The sequence below is a fragment of the Bos javanicus genome, chromosome 22, assembly GCF_032452875.1.
Source record: "Bos javanicus breed banteng chromosome 22, ARS-OSU_banteng_1.0, whole genome shotgun sequence".
NCBI lineage: Eukaryota > Metazoa > Chordata > Mammalia > Artiodactyla > Bovidae > Bos > Bos javanicus.
In genome coordinates this window covers 10,559,952-10,581,117 of record NC_083889.1, presented here as the reverse complement: position 1 = coordinate 10,581,117, position 21,166 = coordinate 10,559,952, and the positions used below count along the sequence as shown (strand labels likewise).

Genomic DNA, 21,166 nt, shown 5'->3' with positions numbered 1-21,166 from the left:
AGGTAGGAAAGAAAAGGGTTGTATGGGTACAGATTACGCAGGTGGACCATGAGGACCTTGGATCTTATTCTGTGACAGTAAGCCACTGGAGCATGCTGAGCAGACGACTGGCATGCTCTGATTTACATTTTAAAATATGATTAGCTTGTTGCTGTGTGAATCATTATGAGAGAAGTATGGAGCAGGGCATATACCAAAGAGAATAGTGGGAAACACGGGCGCGCACATCCAGTGAAAGACACCAAAATGTTCGTAGGAACTTTATTCATAACAACTACAAACTGGACACAACCCAAATTTCCACCAACAGTAGAATGGATTCATAAACTGTGGTCTAAGTCACATGACAGAACACTACAGAGAGGTATTAATAAATGAATCACAACATGGATAACTCACAGATACAATGCTGAGCAAGAGTACACAGAATTATTTACATGAAGCTTTAAAACAAACATATCTCTGGTGATAACGGTCAGAACAGTGGTTATCTGTGGCAGGCTGCGGGTGTGCATAGGCGGGCAGTGACCAGGGTGCTGGAAGCGTTCAGTGTCGGTTGATGGGTTCTAGGGTGCACATAAAAATCTACAAGGTGTGCACTAAGTCTTTGCATTTTACTGAAGGTAAATTTCACCGCAATTAAAAAGAAAAAATACTTTCAAAGAAATTTTGTAGAGAGAGAGAAATACAGCTATGTGTTTGTTGGTAGTATCATCTTCCAAATATCTCTGCTTCTCTTCCAAGGCACGCGGAAGGATCACACTCCCTGGGCTTGGGGTGGCCATGGGATCTTCCCTGGCCAGTGAGAGTGCTTAAAGGGCCTGTAAGTGACTTGTCCTACTTTTTCATTTCCCTAAATGAGCAGCCACACCCTAGGTGATATCCGCTTGGTCAGCTCGAGCCCCAGAATGAGGACCATTTAGAGCATGGATCAGTGAACACTTTATGTTTTGTGGGCTGGACACTTTCTTCTGTAACTCCACAACTCTGCCAGGGTAGAGGAAAAGCAGTCATAGATAAGGCAGAAACAAATGGGCAAGGCTGTCTCCCAAGGAAATTTTATTTAGACAAACAGGCCATATGACACACCTCACCCACGGCCTTCAACCCCTGACTTAAGAGCACAGGCCCTCGCCAGACCACCAGAGAACAGCTGGGAATCATGGTTGTTACCGCACAGCAACCTAGCCCATTGATACAGAAATAGGTTCTGTTTTCAAAAAATCTAGAGTACTGAACACTGACTTAGTTGGCAGGCATTCTGGAAATTGCTGCTGGAGAACGGAAGGAGTAATTTCTACAGGGTAATGCCTGTTATGGAATGGAAGAATTCCCTGGAGAGAATCTGGAAGGCAGAGAATCTCTCTTTAAGACAAGGAAACAAAATATTTTATGGTAGCTGTTGGTCCCATTTGACAAAACAGACAGGAAAGAGATGAACTCAGTAAAGAGTTCATCAGTTTGCAAGCAGAAATACAAGGGATAAAGAGAGTTCACAAACTCAAGTACTTATTGGGTAGGAAGAGGCGACGTCTCAATTACAGAGAGAGATAAAAATGAGAAATCCTTTATGTCAAAGGTTGAGTAAAACCCAGTTTTACAGCAAGGATCAAATCACTGGATGACAATCACACTTACTGTTAAAATCTCTGAATTAGTTAATGGGCCTCAGTCTAAAAGTCCAGTTAAGAGTGTAACACCAGTTAATTCCTTAAGCTGGAAAAAATGGCTCAGGGATAAAAGAGACGAAGGGTATGGCTCTTTCGCAACACCTGGAAGGCCAGGTGACCCAGAAAGTAAGTTCAGAGAGGCATGAGACCAAGAAAGCGAAGGAGCAGAGCAAATCGAAGCAGCGTACACGGAGCGCACAGCACTTCCGGGTTACCCTCCTCAGAGAGGTGATGAGTGATGAGGACATTCTGCGAGTAGGAAAGCATGTGAACGGAGTATCTAGTGATCATAAGGGCTGACTGGGTCCTTCTTCTAGTATTTTGTGAAATTTACTTACTTTAAAATCCCAGAAGAGCCAGAAACCATCTGTAAAGGAAAAGAGCAGGTGGTTTTCTCCCCGAGTTGATGCTTACAGAAGGAAAACAGATATTAACTCTTAAGCAGGTATTATCTTTTTCTGGTACCGAATGCAACTGAAGTATTGTTTTAGTCCACTACATAGTTGTCCAATCTTTGTCATCCAGGTTCCTTTGTAAGCCTGCCTTTAGCAATTAGAAAGAAAGAAAAAACGAAGACTTCTATTATCAAGGAGGTAAAGACAGTACTACATGGTGGATATATGAATATACTTCATGTTACTACTTCATGTTTACAAGGGCCAATTACAGTGTCTCCTCAACAACATTCACACAGTAAATATTTGAGCCACATGCCAAGCACTGAACTCAATTCTAGAAATACAATTCCCTAGTCACAAAGAACTTAGTTTCATTTCTTAATTGGCAATTGGTGGATAAGTTACCCAGCAAGCAGGTCATCGCAGAACTAGAGAAGGTCAAAGACTACGAAAGGGCTGTGAAGAGTAGAACAACAAATATTTACTCATCCAAATATTTACTGAAAAGCTAGGCACTGCGCTAAGCATTAGATGAACAGTGAGCAGGCATATACATGGTCCCCAGGCTTGCAAAGCTCACAGTGTAGCAAGGATCAACAAGAAGGATCAAGGAAGTGTGCCAAGTGTGTGGCTGGGGAGAAACAGGGTATTTAGAGATGCATCGTAGGGGCACTTGGTCTAGAGGGAATGGATGAAGGCTTCCTGGAGAGGTGGCGTATAAACTGCACCTTTTCCTAAGAGCAGTGGGTGAAGCAGAGGAGTGATTGACCAGACTTCGGAGCAATCTGGCTGCAGCGTGACAAGGGATGACAACCAGACAAGGGGAGACGGAGGAGGCCACTGCTGTACTTTAGGTAGGCTGATGGCCTGAACCAGGAGAGTACACTGGAGAACTGAGGAATGTTTAGGCAACAGACTTCACAGAAAGGTGTGTGTGAGTGGATGTGATGGATGAAGAGGGAAAGGTCATGGAGACCTGAGTCTGGGGCTCGGGCTGTGCCAACTGGATGGTTGGCAGTGGTGGTGCCATTTACAGATAGAGGGACCAGGAGAGGAGGAGCAGTTTTGGGGGACAAGGTCAAGGACATGTGTGATGCCTATGAGACAGCAAAGTGGACTTGAGTTAGCAATTAGATACGGGAATCAGGGACGGTCAAGAAAGGAGACATTAAGTTGGAGTCATTTGCATACAGTTGGCAACTGAAGGGATGAAAGAAAAAAAAAAGATCAGCTAAGGAGATAATGTAAACAAGATAGCTTAAAACCAAATTAAAAATTCCCAAGGACACAGATGTTTAAGAGAAAGAGGTGCCTGCAAAGAAGATGGAGAACGCGTTCTTGGAGGTGGTCTCTCCCCAGAGCCAAACTAAGCAAGCATTTCGAGGAGGGCGGTCAGTGGTGGGAAGAGGCTCGGCATATTGACAAGGACTTGGGAAACTTGGTAGAGTGATCAGAGCACAATATGGGACAGCGGGAATACAGACGAATCTTTGAAGAAAACTAGTAGGAATGGGAGATACTGGGACACAAAAGTTTTTAAAAAAAAATAGTACTTACTTTAACCATATTCACGGATATGACAGGACCAGTAACAGCTATATTATAAAAAATAACTTGTAAAGACTGCCATGCAGTTACAGAATTACTTAGTACAGAAAACAGTAAAATACACACTTTTTTTTTTTTAACAAACAAGGCTAATTTACATAGCAAATTCTCTATTGTTCAGGGTTAATTTAAAATTCTGGGCTTATATCTCCCCCAGTCAGTGACTACAGAGCTAATTTTATGATCACCCTAAGGAAAACATATAATGGAAATTCACAAAATATACAAAACTTCAGCATTTGAGAAACTGGAGTTAGAAAGCAGAAGCAGCTTCCAGGTCTTCCAATTATCCTTTCCATAAGGCACCTGCCAAGTGAATACTCCAAACTGCTGGAAAATTACCGGCAGATGTTTTTGTTCTTTTTTTTTTTTTTTTAATCTGCTGTTTCTCCAGACGTTTAAGCTTACTCCCTGTTAACCCAAATCTTAACTTGACCATTCTCGCTAAGTATCTTAGTAATACAGAACACTTTCTTTTCTGCCCTAAACTAATTGTGTGTAATAAACCAGAGCCCTTTAATCTGGCTCAGTGCCAACTACTGATTTATAAATGCTGTTGTGAGCTACTAGAACCTATCAGGGCCTTGACTGTATCTTACCAGCCAAATCTGGAATGCTGGAATTAGTTTCCGCCATCAAATGTTATCAATTAGCCTAACTTGTCCTTCTAATTCTGCTTCTAGCGGTAATTTGCCTTCTCCCTCAAGATCAGATGATGTACTCGGGTCGGGGGCGGTCTGCTGGAACTTTGGAAGGAGTAAGTTTATACTGTGCTGTGCTATCCTATGCACAAGGGGAGGGTGTCATTCATGCTCACATGCCAGCAGAACTCCCTCCTAATGAATGTCACAATTAAAAACAGTCTCCTTTGTTTCCCTACATTCTAAAGGAGGAGATACTGTCTGATTGAGAACCACTGTCAAGATTTTGGTTCTATTTTGATTGCTCAGGCTTCAATTCCTTCTAAATTCTTGTTTATTCTGGTTCCTTGAATTTGCTGAATTAGTGACCATAGAGAAATGCAGTCCAAGAGTTAAGACAGGACTTGAGCACAAGTTTTCAAATGGTACTTGAGCAGATCTCTAAGTTGGGTCCTGTCCTTAAATCATTTCACATATTTGGCTTTACTGTAAGATTTTTTAATGGTTGACATAAATTTGAAAATTACTGTTTTAGTCCAAAGCAGGTGCCTCACTAAAATATATGAAACTGCTACAATCAGTAAATAAAGCTGCTTCTGGAGAGTTAAAATATTTCCCCTTGTGCAGTCTTAAATACACAATGTGTGAGACAATGGCAAGTTGATAATAAATCCATTTAAAGTCACAAACAACATTTGATACATCACCTTAAAATAAAGGATTGCCTTTTAGCAGGATTTCTTTATAAAGCTGTAGCACCCAGGCCGATGGGACAAATAAGCTAAAATAGCTCACAGCTCCTGATCCTGCGATGCAAACATCTTCTCTTTCTCATCCTTTTCGACAGGGCTAAACTGTCTAGAGTACAAAGAATGACTAGTGGGCAGCCCCTAAGAGTCTATACTTACCATAGTCTTCTAACAGGCAAGCTCATAAAAACGGCACCCAACTGCGAAGCATTCACGGGAAACTGCCAAAAATCGGTTAGTCTGATTTCCAAACTGTAAAAGCCTCCTAAACTAGCGATTTAAAACAATTCTTGCTCCTCTGACTAAAACTTTACTCAACTTGAGTAAAATTTCCTAAGTAATATCATTATCACTACCATGGGGCAGGGGAAGGTGAGAGAGAGGAAATATGTCTAAAGTAAGTAAATATATTTACTTTAGACTCAGAAACATGTCTAAAAAAAAATAGTCTCCAACATTTTGATAATTAGACAAACACCTCCACTGTATGTACGTTCCTCCTTTGCAGAAGCTTCTGCAGTTGCTATGTGAGTTTCTGCAAACTGGCTCAAACATATATTTAAGAAGCTGATACCTTCAGACTATACGCATCAGAATTTTAACACATTTTTGGTTAAAATAAGAGCAAAATTTCTTCAAGACACCTTAAAAACAGACTTCTGATTCAACTCCCATTTTAGTACTAAACTTCTTTAAAAACAATTATATCATAAAAGCAAAAGATAATGACTTTGCCATGAAATTCAGTTTTAGAAAAAAAAGGTGTCTGCAGGTGTCAGTCCCATGTTGCCTCTTGAGATGAAAAAAAAAATCTGTCTAAAGCGTATCAATTGTGATCAATTTTGATGAAGAACATGGTGCCTTCCCACAATCCAAATTAGCACACTTGAAAGTCAAACAGATGTTTGCTTTTAGAACTGGATTCTTGTTGAGTGTTTCAATGTTGTACTACAAGAGTTTATGGATGGGATTCATTTCTTCCTCTCACAAGATCATCCCAGCGCGGCTCTATTTCAGTGGTGGCAATCCGAAACAGGGCGTGGAGGTGTTCGTCTGTCAAAGGCTGGCTCAAAGTGTGTTGGTTTCGAGTCAAATATGAAAAAGCCTTTTCACAGATTTTGCTGCTATCAAACAAGGATGCCACCTTACAGGCAACCCCTTTGATAATCGGGTAAGATTCTGCAGGCAGACCAGCATAGAACTGCCCTAAATCTTTGGTTCTGTATTCCTCCCAAAGGTTAGCACTTGCCTGAAGTTTTGTGAGTTCCACCCTTACTGAAATAGGTGCATATTCAGGTTTAAAGCTAAATGGATTAGCAAAAAGCTCTAAGTCCTTCTTAATGAACTTGAGGTCCTTGAAATGTCGCTCAAACTCTTTCTGTAGGCGACAGATCACCGCTCGATACCTCTCAAGATCGAGTACTTTTTCGTCTTCTTGAAGATTCTCTTTAAGCTCATCAACCACTTGGCTCAAGGAAGCAAAATGTGTCAGATTTTTTTCCTCGACTTGTCTCTGAAGTAAATTCAGCTTCACTTCAAAGGCACAGATATGGTCAAAGGCGGCGGCAGCGAAGACTTTGCTCACTCTCAATAGTTCGCTGATTTCTCGAAGGTGATCCATAATATCCACCAGGAAGCCAAAGTCACAGAGCCATTCCTTGTCTGTGAAATGGACCGTCGTGGCTCCTATCGAGACCAAGAATGTTTCTATCTCTTTTCTTAAAGAAAATATTAGCTTCAAAGTCTTCCCTTTCCGAAGCCAGTTGTTCAGACAGCGTCCGTTAACCCTTTCACCGTGCTCTGATTCAGATTCAGTCAGTAAAGCCTGAAATTCCGGCCGCCTCACGCCTCTGGTCTTAATCAAAACTATCCATTCAGATACGGCATTTATGATCTGATTAACATCCACATCGTAGGAGCTCAACAGTTCCAAGTGAAGAAATCCCGAATAGTGGATCACATTCCAACAGTTGGGGCTTACAGCCTTTTCTCTCATGTATGACACCAGTCCTGAGTTCTCACCAATCATCCTCAGAGTGTGGGTCGTGGTCAGTCCAACCATGCGCTGCAGGCTAAGCCCGGCCGTCTGCAGGGCCTCAAGGATTGCCGCCATGAGGGCGCCAACACTGAAGTGATGAGTCAGGTTGATTATGGTCAGAAGCTCTTCGTGCACCTCCAAATCGTGGCCGACGCCGCGGACAAAGACCAGCAGGTAGTTCTCATAGGCCACAAAAGCCTGGTCGTCCAAGGCAAGGGAATAGGCTTTAAAGTCCTTGGCTCGGTTAAAAAGTTGACTGCGTAGATTCTGGTGAATGTCCAGGACCCTCTGCCGCGTGGTCTCTGGAGATAAATCGATGCCATCCATAATGCCTACGTGATCGGGCAGCACGTCTCTCAGCATTACCGCCATGCACCGGTGCACAAAGTCCCCCTCGCCCCAGCCGCAACCCTTCAAGGCCAAGAGGCGGGCGAGTCCCAGGCCTGCACGGGCTATTCTCTGCTCCGGAGTGAGCGGGGCGGCCTCCGGAAAGTCGCCGCGACGCAGACGCTCCACCAGCGCCGCGCGCTCGTTCTCCGTTACATACCGCTCGTAGTACTCGTGCTCGGCCTCGTAGTGCTGCTTGACGTCGAGTTCGCCCGTAGCTACGACCAGGCGGCGACAGACCAGACACAGGGCGCCCTCGCCCTCCGGAGGCTCCACCACCAGGTACCGCTGGGTCCACTCGGCCCGGAACGCCCGAGACTCGTCGATTTCCATTTTGCTCCTCTTGGGCGTCATCCACATTTCACGGAGGCCACAGGAGATGGGCCGACCTCTGGGAGGCCGCAAGCAAAGGGGAGGAAAGAGCAGGAGAGGGGCCCCAAGCGCCTCCTCCGCTCTGCGCCAGATCACCCCAGCGGCGGACACCAACCTGGGGCACCCGCGCGTCCTTTCCTATTGGCTGGAGATTTCGTATTCCCTAGCCCCAGGCAGGAGCCAATAGAAAGAGTAGGCCGCGATTGCAAGCGCGCAGGCGCACATCTTTCTAGCTGCGAGGCGAACGGAAGCCGTGTTAGGGCGGGACTAAGAAACCGGAATCACGGACTTCACGGGCATTAGAGCTGCCCAATCAGTAGCTTCCTGGTCCGGAAGTGACGCTACAGCCCGAGGGTTAGGCTGGATTTCGTCAACAGGATTGAGGGAAGGACGTGGGCAAGAAACTGTATGGAGATTGGCTGGAGGTACTTCCAGTGAGCTTCACGCCGTGACCCGGGGATCGTCTGGCGCCAAAATGTCGCTTGTAGCGGGGGTTATCCGGCGGCTGGACGAGACAGTGGTGAACCGCATCGCGGCAGGGGAAGTTATCCAGCGGCCGGCTAATGCCATCAAGGAAATGATTGAGAACTGGTACGAAGGGAGTCAAGGCTTTCTCGAAGGCCACTACATAACGGACCGCCGCTATGGATGGCGCGGACACGCCTCCCTGCCCTGAACCCAAGTGTGTGTGGTCGCGGCTGCAGAGGCCCAGGCTACTGTCTGCTCCCCTCACGTGTCTTCGAGCGGTCTCGCGAGACTTTAGGGTTGTTGGGGGAGCAAGGACAGTAAACCAGTATTTTAGCATCATTGTTTTAATGATGCTATTAACTAAGAAACCCTTTTAAACTGTATATGCAGAAGGTGCAAGTTTTTGAATGTCTAAAAGTTTTATAATTTAAATTTCTTTCTTCTTTCAAACGGTACCATGGGTTATCAGTTTCTTGCTTATTCCATAAGTCGTCCATCGACATTCAACGGTACAATTCACTTTGAGTTATATTCAAAATTAATTGTTGGGAGAGTTTAATGTGTGATTTTCCTATTATTGCCAGGTTAGTCCCCATTTAGAATTTTTTTAATTATTTTAATTGTAGGCTAATTACAATATTGTATTGGTTTTGCCATACATTGACATGAATCAGCCACGGGTGTACATGTATTCCCCATCCTGAACCCCCCTCCCACCTCCCTCCCCATCCCATCCTTCTGGGTCATCCCAGTGCACCAGCCTGAGCACCCTGTCTCATGCATCGAACCTGGACTGGTGTTACCTGTTTCACATGTGATTTATACATGTTTCAATGCTATTCTTTCGAATCACCCACTTAGGATTTTCCTACCCTTTTTGCGGAGTCACTTCGAAGATCCCTTATCTCTTGGGGGTATTCCGGGGATTCTGATGTTTAGAACTGTCACACAACCATTGTGGAGGGAAGAGGTTAAAAACGTGGAAAGAAGGTTAGATGTAAACTGTCAACTTCAAAAAGGGCAGAGGCTCCTAGTATACCTAAATGTGTCGGCTCCTTTGTGTTGAAATGCTTTGATTGATGTGGGGCTTCCCAGATGGTCCAGTGGCTAAGATAATGTCCTCCCAATGTAGGGGGCTGGGGTTCAATCCCTGGCCAGGGAACTAGATCCCACATGCTGCAACTAAAGATCCTGCGTGCTGCAATGAGACCTGGTGCAGCCAAATATTTAAAAAAAAAAAAAAATGCATTGATGTTAATACAATCCATACGTTAAAGGGAAAAAACAAGTTCCAGTTGGAAGGTTTGTAAAGGGATTGTTCTGAAAACATAAACAACCATGGGGATAATGAAAGAACAGTGGGTCAGAAAGAACCACCAGGACAAAGGAAGAGAATCAGAAAATGGACAGAAGAAGCAGGGAATCTGAGCATTGTCTCTCCTTATGACTTTACTTATATAGTTGGCAAATGGTGGCTTTTGTTTCTCCAGTTTTAGAATTAACTAACAGAGCAATTGAAGTGTGTTAAGGTACCGTTCAGGAACACTACACATATTAGATCACGGGCTTACAGTTCTCCAAGAAATTTTGTATGGCGTCTAGCTGTGCTGGTTTTAATACACAAGTCGAGATGGCTAAATGCAACTTCAATTCAGGGACTCCTGAGAAAGTTCTTTGCTATTTAAGTAACTTATTATCTTATTTCTGAATAAATAATTATCTTCCTAAAGAGGAGGTAAGTTCTTTTTCTCATGCAGCCCCAGGCTGATTTCTTTTCTCTCTCTCTAGATGTTCTATGCTTGTAGGCTTGTCTTTGAAGGGGTAATAAGGTGTATTTAATTTTCTGCAGCACCATTTTTTTCTTTCTCCCAACATATATTTTCATAAAGAGGCTAGTGGAGAAAAACTTAGAGAATTTTTTCCTTAGTGACATTTTATAAGGGTCATGTAGGGTCCTGGGGCTGAATAAAGTTTGAGTAACAGATGGTAGAATTAGTTTAGAACTAAAGGAGCAGAAATGTTGCTGAATGTCCTATTGGAAGTGATGGTTGCCCCCTCTGCCCCTCTCTTCTTTCCTTCCCTCTCTCACAACATGTAAGCTGATAACATTGTGGTCTCAGAGTCTTTAAGACAAAAGAAAAACACATTCATCAGTCTTGTATTTGAAGTTTATTCTTATGCCTTGATTCATTTTAAAATACGTGCATTGGAATAACTGCAGAATGATCAATTACTATTTTTTTGTTTGATTTGCCAGTTTAGATGCAAAATCCACAAGTATTCAAGTGGTCGTTAAAGAGGGAGGCCTGAAGTTGATTCAGATTCAAGACAATGGCACTGGGATCAGGGTGAGTAAAACCTCAGAGCAGCAGGATGTTTGTGTGCTTCTTGTGTTGCATCTGCGGGAAGTGGTGGAACTTTGTCCTGTTCTGGAAACTTCAGGCTTTTATGGGTGGGATTGTTTGAGAACTTCAACAATAAATATTTATTGAATACCTATTCCATGCCGGGCAGCGTTCAGGAGAGTAAGGAGGTCAGGGATGGAGTCATGAGGCCGTTTAAAGGTTGAGTGTTCTGAGCATAGAGAACAATACACACAAAGACCACAAAATGGGAGCTTGCCTGACATGCTGAAGAACTAGCAAGGAGCTTGGGGTGTCTAGGACGGGGTGGTGGGGGGACTGGAAGAGTAGCAGGAGATGAGGCCTGAAGGGGAAGCAGGCTGAGCATGCAGGAACTTGTGGGATGCTGTACAATCTTTGGCTTTTACTCTGGATGAGGAGGAACATGATTAGAACATTTTGAGCCAAGAGGTAATGTAACATGGTTTGGCAAGTTTTATAAGAACTCTTCTGTCTGCAGTGTGGAAAATAGACTGTAGCAGGACAGGACAGAAGCAGTGGTATTCTTTGTTGATGATGATCAACAAAGCTCTCAGAATTTGCTGGTGTAGGGAGTAAGAGAGAGGAGCCAAGAATGCCTTCAAGGTTTTGGCCTGTGCAAATAGAAAAAGAAGCTGCCATTTACTGATGGGAAGGCTATGAAACAGGTGGATTTGGGAAGATCAGAAATTCATTTGGGGGTATGTTAAATTTAAGATGTCTGTCATTTGGATCCATGAGTGAGTTTGGAGTGCAAAGTAGAGGTTTGCTCTGGAGATAAAAATTTGGTGTAGTGCATTTAATGGTATTAAAAGCCGTGAGACTCACACGAAGAGACACTTGACATGATTAATCATTAGGGAAATAGAAATAAAAACTTCAGTGAGATCCCACTTGACATCAATTAGGATGTTTGTTATAATTAATTAGTTAATAAAAAGATTGTCACCATATCCTGCCTGCCATGTGCTTCATACAGTGGGGTGTCACTCCAGGACCTTTCTTCAGATGTGTAAGCTCCCTCATCCGTTAAACCTTTGATGTCTCAAAAAGGAAATATTGGCAAGGATGTTGATACTTTGGAGCTCTTGTACATTGCTGGTGGGAGTATCAAATAGTGCAGCCACTGTGGAAGAAAATTAAACAATTGCCATATGATCCAGAAATTCCACTTCTGGGTTTATACCCAAAAGAGTTGAAAGCAAGGTCTTAAAGAGACTTGCACACTCATGTTCATAGGAACATATTCATGATATTCCAAAAGTGATATCCAACAGATGAGTGGATAAACAATATATGATAAATACGTAGAATGGAATGTTATTCATCCTTAGAAAGGAGTGAATTTTTGACAAATGCTAGTACATGGATGAACCCTAAAGACAGGATGCTAAGTGGAATTAGCCAGTCACAAAAGGACAAATACTGTTTGTTTCCACTTATATGGCATACCTAGTGTAGTTAAATCTTTAGAATCAGAAAGTAGAATGGTGGTTCCCAGGGACTTGGGGGAGGGGGAAATGGAGAGCTTTTGTTTAATGGGTACAGTTTCCATTTGGGGAGATTTCAGAGTTCTGGACATGGAAGTTGGTGATGGTTGCACAATATTGTGAATGTACTTCATACACCTAGAGAGGGTTAAAGCGGTAAATTTTGTTAATTATTTTTACTGCAATTAAATATATCTGTAAATTTTTAATAAAGGAGTTTCCTAATACAGTAATAATTTTTGTACAATCTGTGAGCCTGCATGAGATCATCGAGAGAGTGAGTGTAGACAGAGCGGAGGTCTAGGGATGGAATTGTGGATTATCCGCTGTCAGGGGAGCCGAGACAGAAGCAGCAGGCCAGGCTGAGACCCAGGTGAGTGAAGAGGAGGGAATGCCAGGGCCTCGTGGAATTCTGGAGCCCAGAGAGGAGGCTCCTGCTGAGTTAGAACTCTTCTCCCAAGAGCATTTTCTTCCTGGAGTCAGTCAAGAAAAGGGAAATTCAGAAAGACTGGGAAAAACGAGTAACATAATTATTTACTTGTTTCTTTGCACCTTGTAGAAAGAAGATCTTGAGATTGTGTGTGAGAGGTTCACCACAAGTAAACTGCAGTCCTTTGAGGATTTAGCTCATATTTCTACCTATGGCTTTCGGGGTGAGGTAAGCTGAGGATGAAAGCAGAGTGTAAATATCCTCCTATGATAACATTTCTGCCGTTTGGCAGCCTGTGTTTCTCAACAGGTCAGTAAGGTATCACACTTTTTACTTGTTCAGTTCAGTTCAGTCACTCAGTCATGTCCGACTCTTTGCAACCCCATGGACTGCAGCACGCCAGGCTTCCCTGTCCATCACCAACTCCCAGAGTTTGCTCAAATTCGTGTCCATTGAGTCGGTGATGCCATCCAACCATCTCATCCTCTGTCATCCCCTTCTCTTCCTGCCTTCAATCTTTCTCAGTATCAGTGTCTTTTCTTATGAGTCAGCTCTTCACATCAGGTGGCCAGAGTATTGGAGCTTCAGCCTCAGCATCAGTCCCTCCAGTGAACACCCAGGGCTGATCTCCTTCAGAATGGACTGGTTGGATCTCCTTGCAGTCCAAGGGACTCTCAAGAGTCTTCTCCAACACCACAGATCAAAAGCATCAGTTCTTTGGCGCTCAGCTTTCTTTATGGTCCAGCTGTCACATCCATACAGGACCACTGGGAAAACCATAGCTTTGACTAGATGGACGTTTGTTGGCAAAGGAATGTCTCTGCTTTTTAATATTATGTATCTCCAGAGACACCCAAGTCTCTTGATGGAAGAAGACTGTACCACTTACCAAGTTTTCTTGTCCCAAATCAGATGTGAATCTCAGGCAATACTTAGATCTGAGTACCAGTATACCAAAAGTACAGGGAGAGAGGGAGCATGGTACAGGGGCTGAGACTGGGAAATCACGTGATAAAAAACTTGTTTCCTATAAAGTGAACTGCACAGGGGAAGAAAGGCCAAGAAGGGAGCAAGAATCAGAGGTTAGGGGGATTTAAGAGGCATATGAGCCAGCTCCAACGTGTGGGTATTACTTGGATCCTGATTTGCACAAACTAAAATTGTTTTGAGACAGGTAATTGAACTCAGATTGATTATTTGATTTTATTGAGAAATTACTGTTAATTTTCATGATATAAAAAGTTTCATGGGGTTTTTATTTTTTGAGTCCTAATCTTTTAAGTTATATTCTGATGTATCTATAAATGAAATTATATGGCCTATCATGGGAACGTATGATATAGAAAATGGATAAAAATACTTTTAAGACTAAAATAACTTATATTTTTATGACAATACTCTGTGAATATAAAGATATCATTCAGTATATGTAGGACTACATAAATTATAATGGCTACATACTGTTCTATTACTTACTTGTCCTGTAGTCTATTTAAAGGTTTCCTGTTGAACGTTTATGCTCTGTGCCATTTCTTTCATGCCTAATGCTCTGGTGAACATTCACATGTACAGTGTGTTTTGTTCAGTTAATTTTTTTAGGATAAATTTATAGATAGAATGTTTGTGAGTAAAAATACGCATACATTTCCAGTAACTTGTATTAGCTTCCTATTGCTGCTCCCCTAAATGACCACAATCTTAGTGGTTTAAAACAGTACATGTTTGTTATCTTACGGTTCTAGACGTAGGGGACATGGGTATCACTATGCTAAAATCCAGGTGTTGGCCGGGCAGTGTTCCGGCTGTATTCTGGGGGCTTTGGGGTACCAGAGAAACTGTTTGGGGGTAGTTATTTGCGGGGATGAGAGTGAAGGGAAGGGAAGGGAATGGAGCCAATTATTTTTCATTTTAAGCCTTTTTATAGTTTTTAAATTTTTTATCATGTGAATGTATTTTTACTTTGATTTTTTTCTTTTTTTTAATTAAAAGGCAGCTTTTTATGACCCAGTTGCCACAATTCAGATCAAATCCAGGTGGTCTGAAGCACCCTCCAGCTCACAGTGAGCCCCAAGTTGTTCCAGGAAGGAGTAGCATCAGACTGTGAACCTTGAGGTTCCCCTGACTTCAAGTAGGTCTCACGTCAGCCCTGGCAAAGCAGTTTCATTCTGACTTTGCAACTTCCCAAGTCAGTTCCTAAGCCCAGGGCCTTCTGTAGCCTTAGCCCAGTTGTAGGGTATCTTTGGGGTTGTGATTAAACAGGGAAGATTTACTGAGGGATTGCTATGTGCCATCCATGTTTTCAGCCCTTTGTATGTATTAACCGTTTCACACTTGACAACTCTGAAAGAGTAGGTTCTATTATTATTGTCCTGTTTGACATACTGGGAAACTAACACTCAGACTTTAAGAAGTGTGGCTGGAGTGCACAGCTGGAAAGTGGCAGAATGGGGAACTGAGCCCTGGCAGTTTGACTCCAGAGTCTGTGCGGTTATCCTCTTACCCCAGTGCCTGTACAAAGGCCCCTGAAGCAGCTGGATCATCTGCCAGTGGCTTGCTTTCTTCATGGTGTTGGGTAGTGTTGTAGTTTTGGATGTATTTCATGTCCTTCATTATCCAAATCTCAAAATCATTAAAAAAAAAAATCAAGTCTCAAAATCGTTTACATATTTAATAATGAAAATTAGGACTTCTCTATACCTCAGATGGTAAAGAATCTGCCTGCAATGAAGGAGACCTGGGTTTGATCCCTGGGTCAGGAAGATTCTGGAGAAGGGATTGGCAACCTACTCCAGTATTCTTGCCTGGAGAATCCTGTGGACAGAGGAGCCTGGCGGGCTATAGTCCTTGGAGTCGCAAAGAGTCAGACTGAACTGGGTGGAAATTAGCTCATCACAATTCACCAGGAAAGTCCAGCTAGGACCTGGTAATCTCTGAGCCTGAGCCATGGTCCTTGTTAATGAACTGAAGCTGCCACCACTGTATTTACTGTTTGTGCAGATGTTGTCACATATCAAAATGCTTAGGTTGTGTTTTTTTATGCTGTGATGTCCTGTGAAAGGAGATACAGGTTCCAAAGGAAGGGCCGGTGAATCAATCTTGATTTTCAGGGGGAAAAATAGTCATTTAAAAAAAAATTTGTTTTGTCTTAATTGCATAATTAAGAATTTTTGTTTCTAAACATAAAATTGCTTACAGAAAACAGTTTTGAATACAGTTTACAATACTGTCAATTTGGAGTGATTCCATTATCCTATTTCTGAAGGTAGCTTTAAAATTGTTAGAAGACAAGTCATTGAGAATATTAAATATGCTTATAACTCTACACCTGAACACAGTTGCTGTTAACATTAATTCTTGGTTGTGTTTTCTTTTAGGACTTTTATATGTATATATTTTTTCCCCTTTTGTTCTAGTAATTGTGCTGTAGATTCCATTTGATAGCTTCCTTTTTTTTTTAACGTGGCATCAGATGAGTGAGCAGAGTGCTCGTTGTTGCCATTTGTTAATACAAAACAGAAGAGGCAATTTAGGGAACTTCTCCCTTAATGCGAGATGGGGGTGACCCAGGAGTGGGCGTTTCTTTCACTCCATGTCCTTTGCTTCCTTAGGCTCTGGCCAGCATAAGCCACGTGGCTCACGTCACCATTACAACCAAAACGGCTGACGGGAAGTGTGCATACAGGTATAGTGCTGGCCTCTGCTTAGCGTATAGATTCATCCCGAAACATGCTTTGTCCTGCAACTCAATGTAATCCTGTCTAAACACGAATGTTACCTTTTTTTGCCTAGATCTTGGGTACATTTTCTTTCCTCCCTTTGGATTAGTTGGTAATCCAAAGGGGTGGTTGTAAGTAATAATCTTCCTTCATGAACTTGTGAAAGGTCCACTGTAACAGATTACAAGTGCCTAGGACCGTGTCTGTTACGCTGAGGAGGGCTGAGTCAGTGGGAGCTGTGATGTCACTCTGCCCCTTGGCCCTTCAGCAGGGCATGACTTTGGCCTGATTACGCGGCTGTGGCTGGGGTGCCAAAGGATTGTGACTCCTTAGCTGCCTCTGATCCCGGCCACACGTGAGTGCCGCTGTGGATTCCTTCCCACAGGTGTCCATTGGCTGTCTCTTATGCTGGCACAGAACAGGAAGGGGATTCAAGGAATCAAAATCATGCCTTTGCTGTCATAACCGTTGGCCATTACTAGTGAAAGATGGGTATTCAAATCTAATTCCTGCCAAAAAGGAGAATTTTTTTCTTATCGTACAGAGTGTTAGTTTATACAGAAAACAGCTTCAACAGAGGGCAGTTCAGTCTGTTTCTCAGCCCTCTTCCACAGATGAGTGTGTGCCGTCATGGACGATGGAGCATTTCAGTCTGCAGCACTTGGTGCTGAAGGGGGTTGACTGGATGCAAATTGCAACAGCCCTAGGACCTGGCTGCTGATATGATTAGAATCTCTTCTCACAAACAGGGGAGGCGCTTGTGAGTGAATGTCTTCTGAAATAGCCTGGGGCACAGACTCCATTTCTTTGCCTCTGGAATGTTATGCCCCTGCTTGGGACCTCTATAGCTTCCCCTGTGTGGCAGGATGAAATCCAGAATCTTCCAGAATCTTCGTCATAGCAGCTCCTGCGCTCCCCAGGTGCTCAGTCCATCTTCCCAGCCTGTCCCCACAGCTGTGCTGCTACATATTCTAAAGCTTCTGTGCTTTTGTCTATCTTTTCCCTTCCTGGATGGACTTCCTGCCCTCTCCACTTGAGAAGACAGCAGTCAAGGGCCCAGGTGAAGTGTCATCTCTTCTGTGACACTTCCTCCCACCCTACCCCAGGCTCAATGTTTTCCTTCTCTGGACCACTGGCGTCTTGTTCCACACTTCAGGAAACAATCTGTCCCCTCACTAAATCAAGAACCTCCCAAGGTCTGTCTCTATTTCAGGGTGTTTACAGGCCTGATACATGATAGCCTTTCAATAAATGATTGCAGAATTATTGAAAAAATGTTACTGTCATCTTAGGCAGTGTCATAAGTTTTGTTTGTAGCCCAGAACTCAGAAACTAAAAATGTAGTAGTTGGTAAACAAAAAAATAGGGATCTTTTCCCCGCTTCTTTGGTACCCATTTAGGATGGTTATGGAAGTAGAAAAAGGGAGGAAGCTGGTAACTCAGACAACATATAACATGGCTGTATTTTAATCTGTTGTTGATGTAACTTACTTTTTTACTCTTTGGAGAAGTATCTATTCTCTATTAGCTACCAGTATCTCTTATGTTTTCTGATAGAGCTCATTACTCAGATGGAAAGCTGAAAGCACCTCCTAAACCGTGTGCAGGCAACCAAGGGACCCAGATCACGGTAAGAACGGTACACAGGAGGTGACGTTGTTGATAAAGAGGTTTGTGTAAATACTGAAATAAAAGGCAGAATTGTTTCTGAGTTCTCAAAGGATTGATATAATGAATATTTACCAGTTAATAGAAGCCTCAAGATATCACCCTATAAGAAAGAGAAATGATGATTGATTTTTGTGACATGGCAGCCTGCCCACCACCTCCTTTATTTTAAGAGGCTGGGAGATTCTTCTATTGAGATGGCAGAAATTGGTGGCAGGGTAGCTGCCATTGAAAGAACCTTAAACGTGACTCCAGAAGACAAGTCCAGAGTCCTAACCTTGCCACTCAGCAGCAGTGTGTCCAGAGGCAAGTCATTTAATGGCCGTTCATCTTACTTTGCTCCTCTATCAAAGAAGGATGGCACAAGGAGTATCTGACCACTCATTCAAAGGGCACTTGAGTAACACAATTGTGTTATGAATCAGGAGAAAGGCTGTTAAGCTGCCTTATTCCTGTGGTGCCACGTTTGGTGTGTTTCTCTTCCAGGAGCCCATGAATCACCCTGCTATCACGTTACACGTGCCACCCCTGCACCCCTGCCCCAGCCAGGGCACATCTGCTTGAAGGCCCCAAGCCCTGGGCGTGATGAGGCAGGTGGGGGGCGCAGCAATGAGGAAATGAACGTGTACTTTGCATCTCATGTTGAGCACAGTATGATTTCTAAGAACCCCCAGAAGATCTAACAATTATTTCTAGTTCGCAAAGGTTTCATGCCATGTGGTGTCACAACGGTTTATAGGTTTATCTTTGCCCCACTGAATCCTGTGCTGTTTTGGGCAGGACTGTGTATTTTATTTGTTGTCTTATTCCCAGCACAAGGCAAAGAGCCTGACATGGAGGTGGACCCCAGTGCCTCTCTGAAAAGTCAGTGAGTCAAATGGGAGGCTTGCTTTCTCTTGTTAAGGCAGCCCTGTCTCCTGCCCTGTCTTCTAACACTTAGAACTGTGCTGGTGGTGAACACAGTTGGACTCTCTGCCTTAAGACCATGCTGTACTTCCATATACTTCTGTGAATTTACAAAAAACAACCTTCTGTTCAGGTGGAGGACCTTTTTTACAACATATCCACGAGGAGGAAAGCTTTAAAAAACCCAAGTGAAGAGTATGGAAAAATTTTGGAAGTTGTTGGCAGGTACAGTCCACAATCTGGGCACGGTCTCTGAATCATTCTGTCACCAGAGAAATGTGTTCTGGTGCTTAGAAATGGAGAAGAGTTGCAGAGCTAAATGGTAAGCAGCAATACCAGCCCATAAATTGTTTCTGGTCAAAGGTTAGGTCAAGGTTATTCTCTCTCTCTCTGAAAGAGAATAACGTGCAGGAGGTGTTCAGGCTACATTCTCAAGATGTCTTTAAGACAGCCCAGATCTTCCGAGTTTGTGAAAATAAAATCAGAGACAAGGAGGAGTAAACGAATTCTGGGCTTTCTGTCACGTCCCCAGGGGAGAGCAGTTGTTTGCTCTATCTGTGAAGGGTCTTTGGTGGCAGGCAGAACAGACTGTAGCTAACCTAGGCCCAAAAGAGATTTATTGAAAGGCTAGGAGTGACTCCGCAAGTAGAAGGAAGTGTAGACAGCTGCTGCTTGAAGAGGTCAAGAAGGAAGGTGGCTTCAGGGTTTTAATGTAGTGTCTGCACCCCAACGCTTTTCATTCCTCTCCTGAGTCTGCTCAAGAGTGTCTTCTGGGAGAGTGCATCTGATTGGCGTAGCCTGGGTCCCCCCCGTTGTGTGCCCACATCTGTGGGGAGGTGATTTCTCGATTGGCATTCTCAGAAAGGATATACAGGTGGAAGGGGGATAGGTGGTGTCCCAAAGGAAAGAGTAGGGGCTGTTAACAGAGGGAGAAGGGACCCAGGGCAGGTGAAAACAGCATCATGTTCAGGATTGACTTAACTTGCTAGTATAGTGGCCCCAGCATGGCTCCTTGAGCCTGCGAGTACTTGAGTTGCAACAGAGGTGTGTTAACTATTTCTCAGTATTGCTACAAAATCTAAAATCAGTAAAACATGTGCTTCTAATAAGGTGGAATGGACTTCATTAGATAAAGTCCACTTTGTTAATAAAGTGGAATAGACTTCCTCATCAAGTTTCTTTGCTTTTTCCCCTGGAGTCATATGAATCAGTATCAGAATGTTAATTAGCTCCTGTAAATAGAGGCATTCTGGGTGACTGTTTTGGTTCTAGGTGTGGTAAGTGAACTGTTACTGAATAAGTGCGTTTTGCTAGGCACAATCCTTCAGTTCCTGGGCCCCATGGAGGGAGGAGGAGTAAATGGGAGCCAGTGGAGGAAATGCTGGGAGATCCTGAAGCAGGACCTCGTGGGGAGGAAGACACGAGTGAGGAGGGGGCTGTGTTAGGGTCTCAGAGAGAAGAACAGTACAGGGCGTGGTCAGGCTACATTCTCAAGAAGTTTTGGAGGCCACTCAGATGAGTTTGGAAATAAAACTAGGCAAGGAGGAGATTGTGTTGAAATACCCTCAAGTCTAGTCAGCAATGCATGGAAGCAAAAGGGAAACCTGTGTTTTGTTCATTTCTGCCACATTTAGCAATGAGGTCTTCATGCAGTCTCTGCTGGTTTATTTTCATGTGGGCAAAATATGATATTTAAAGATATGTTTGTTTGTATGTATCTTTGTGTAGATTAGTTAACTCATTTAACTACAAGGGGGCTCTTTCTCCTATGGTACATTTGGCTTCTCTTTTTTACTATTTTGTTTTTTCTCTGCCAGGTATGCAGTACACAATTCGGGCATTGGTTTCTCAGTTAAAAAAGTAAGTTCTTAATTTATAAAGGATGGTTATGTATTATAAAAGTAAGAAGGGTTTTTTTTTTTTTTAATAGTTGGCTATGGAGACAAGGTCATGGTATTTCAGTCAGCCCTGTTCTCTTTATCAGCAAGGTGAAACTGTAGCTGACGTCAGGACCCTGCCAAATGCTACCACCGTGGACAACATTCGCTCCATCTTTGGAAATGCTGTTAGCCGGTATGCTGATAACTTGCATTTTTTAAAATCTTCTGTGTTCTGTCACATTATTTTGGAATCTGTTTACACTTGCCTGAAGAGTTTTCTTCAACGAAGTGCAGGCTTGTTTTTACGCTTCAGGCTTGTTGTCGTGCTTCAGATTATTTTGTATAATCAGTACTTCTTGGGTGC

The 21,166-nt window shown here is 43.2% G+C and overlaps 2 protein-coding genes across 8 annotated transcripts in view; one reads left to right on the top strand and one right to left on the bottom strand.

Annotated features, from left to right (window-relative positions):
- Positions 1-247: 247 nt before the first annotated feature.
- On the bottom strand, positions 248-8,019 carry EPM2AIP1 (EPM2A interacting protein 1). Its single transcript, XM_061395878.1, has one exon. The coding sequence runs from the start codon at positions 7,849-7,851 to the stop codon at positions 6,025-6,027; it is 1,827 nt and encodes a 608-aa protein (XP_061251862.1). The 5' UTR covers positions 7,852-8,019; the 3' UTR covers positions 248-6,024.
- A 169-nt stretch (positions 8,020-8,188) lies between these two features.
- Positions 8,189-21,166, top strand: part of MLH1 (mutL homolog 1) — an 88,190-nt gene continuing 75,212 nt past the window's right edge. For 2 of the 7 annotated variants that reach the window (XM_061395844.1, XM_061395841.1), the window contains exons 1-8: positions 8,189-8,454; positions 10,589-10,679; positions 12,762-12,860; positions 16,241-16,314; positions 17,906-17,978; positions 19,056-19,147; positions 20,740-20,782; positions 20,907-20,995. In XM_061395844.1, the coding sequence (XP_061251828.1) occupies positions 8,339-8,454; positions 10,589-10,679; positions 12,762-12,860; positions 16,241-16,314; positions 17,906-17,978; positions 19,056-19,147; positions 20,740-20,782; positions 20,907-20,995 (677 nt within the window). In that variant the 5' untranslated portion in view covers positions 8,189-8,338. Of the gene's footprint in view, positions 8,916-10,588; positions 10,680-12,761; positions 12,861-16,240; positions 16,315-17,905; positions 17,979-19,055; positions 19,148-20,739; positions 20,783-20,906; positions 20,996-21,166 lie in introns of all 7 variants that reach the window. The other 5 variants (XM_061395842.1, XM_061395847.1, XM_061395845.1 and 2 more) reach the window with 5 other exon arrangements.

Excerpts from the sequence above, each read along its gene's own strand:
- EPM2AIP1 (XM_061395878.1), bottom strand. The coding sequence starts at position 7,851 with ATGTGGATGACGCCCAAGAGGAGCAAAATGGAAATCGACGAGTCTCGG.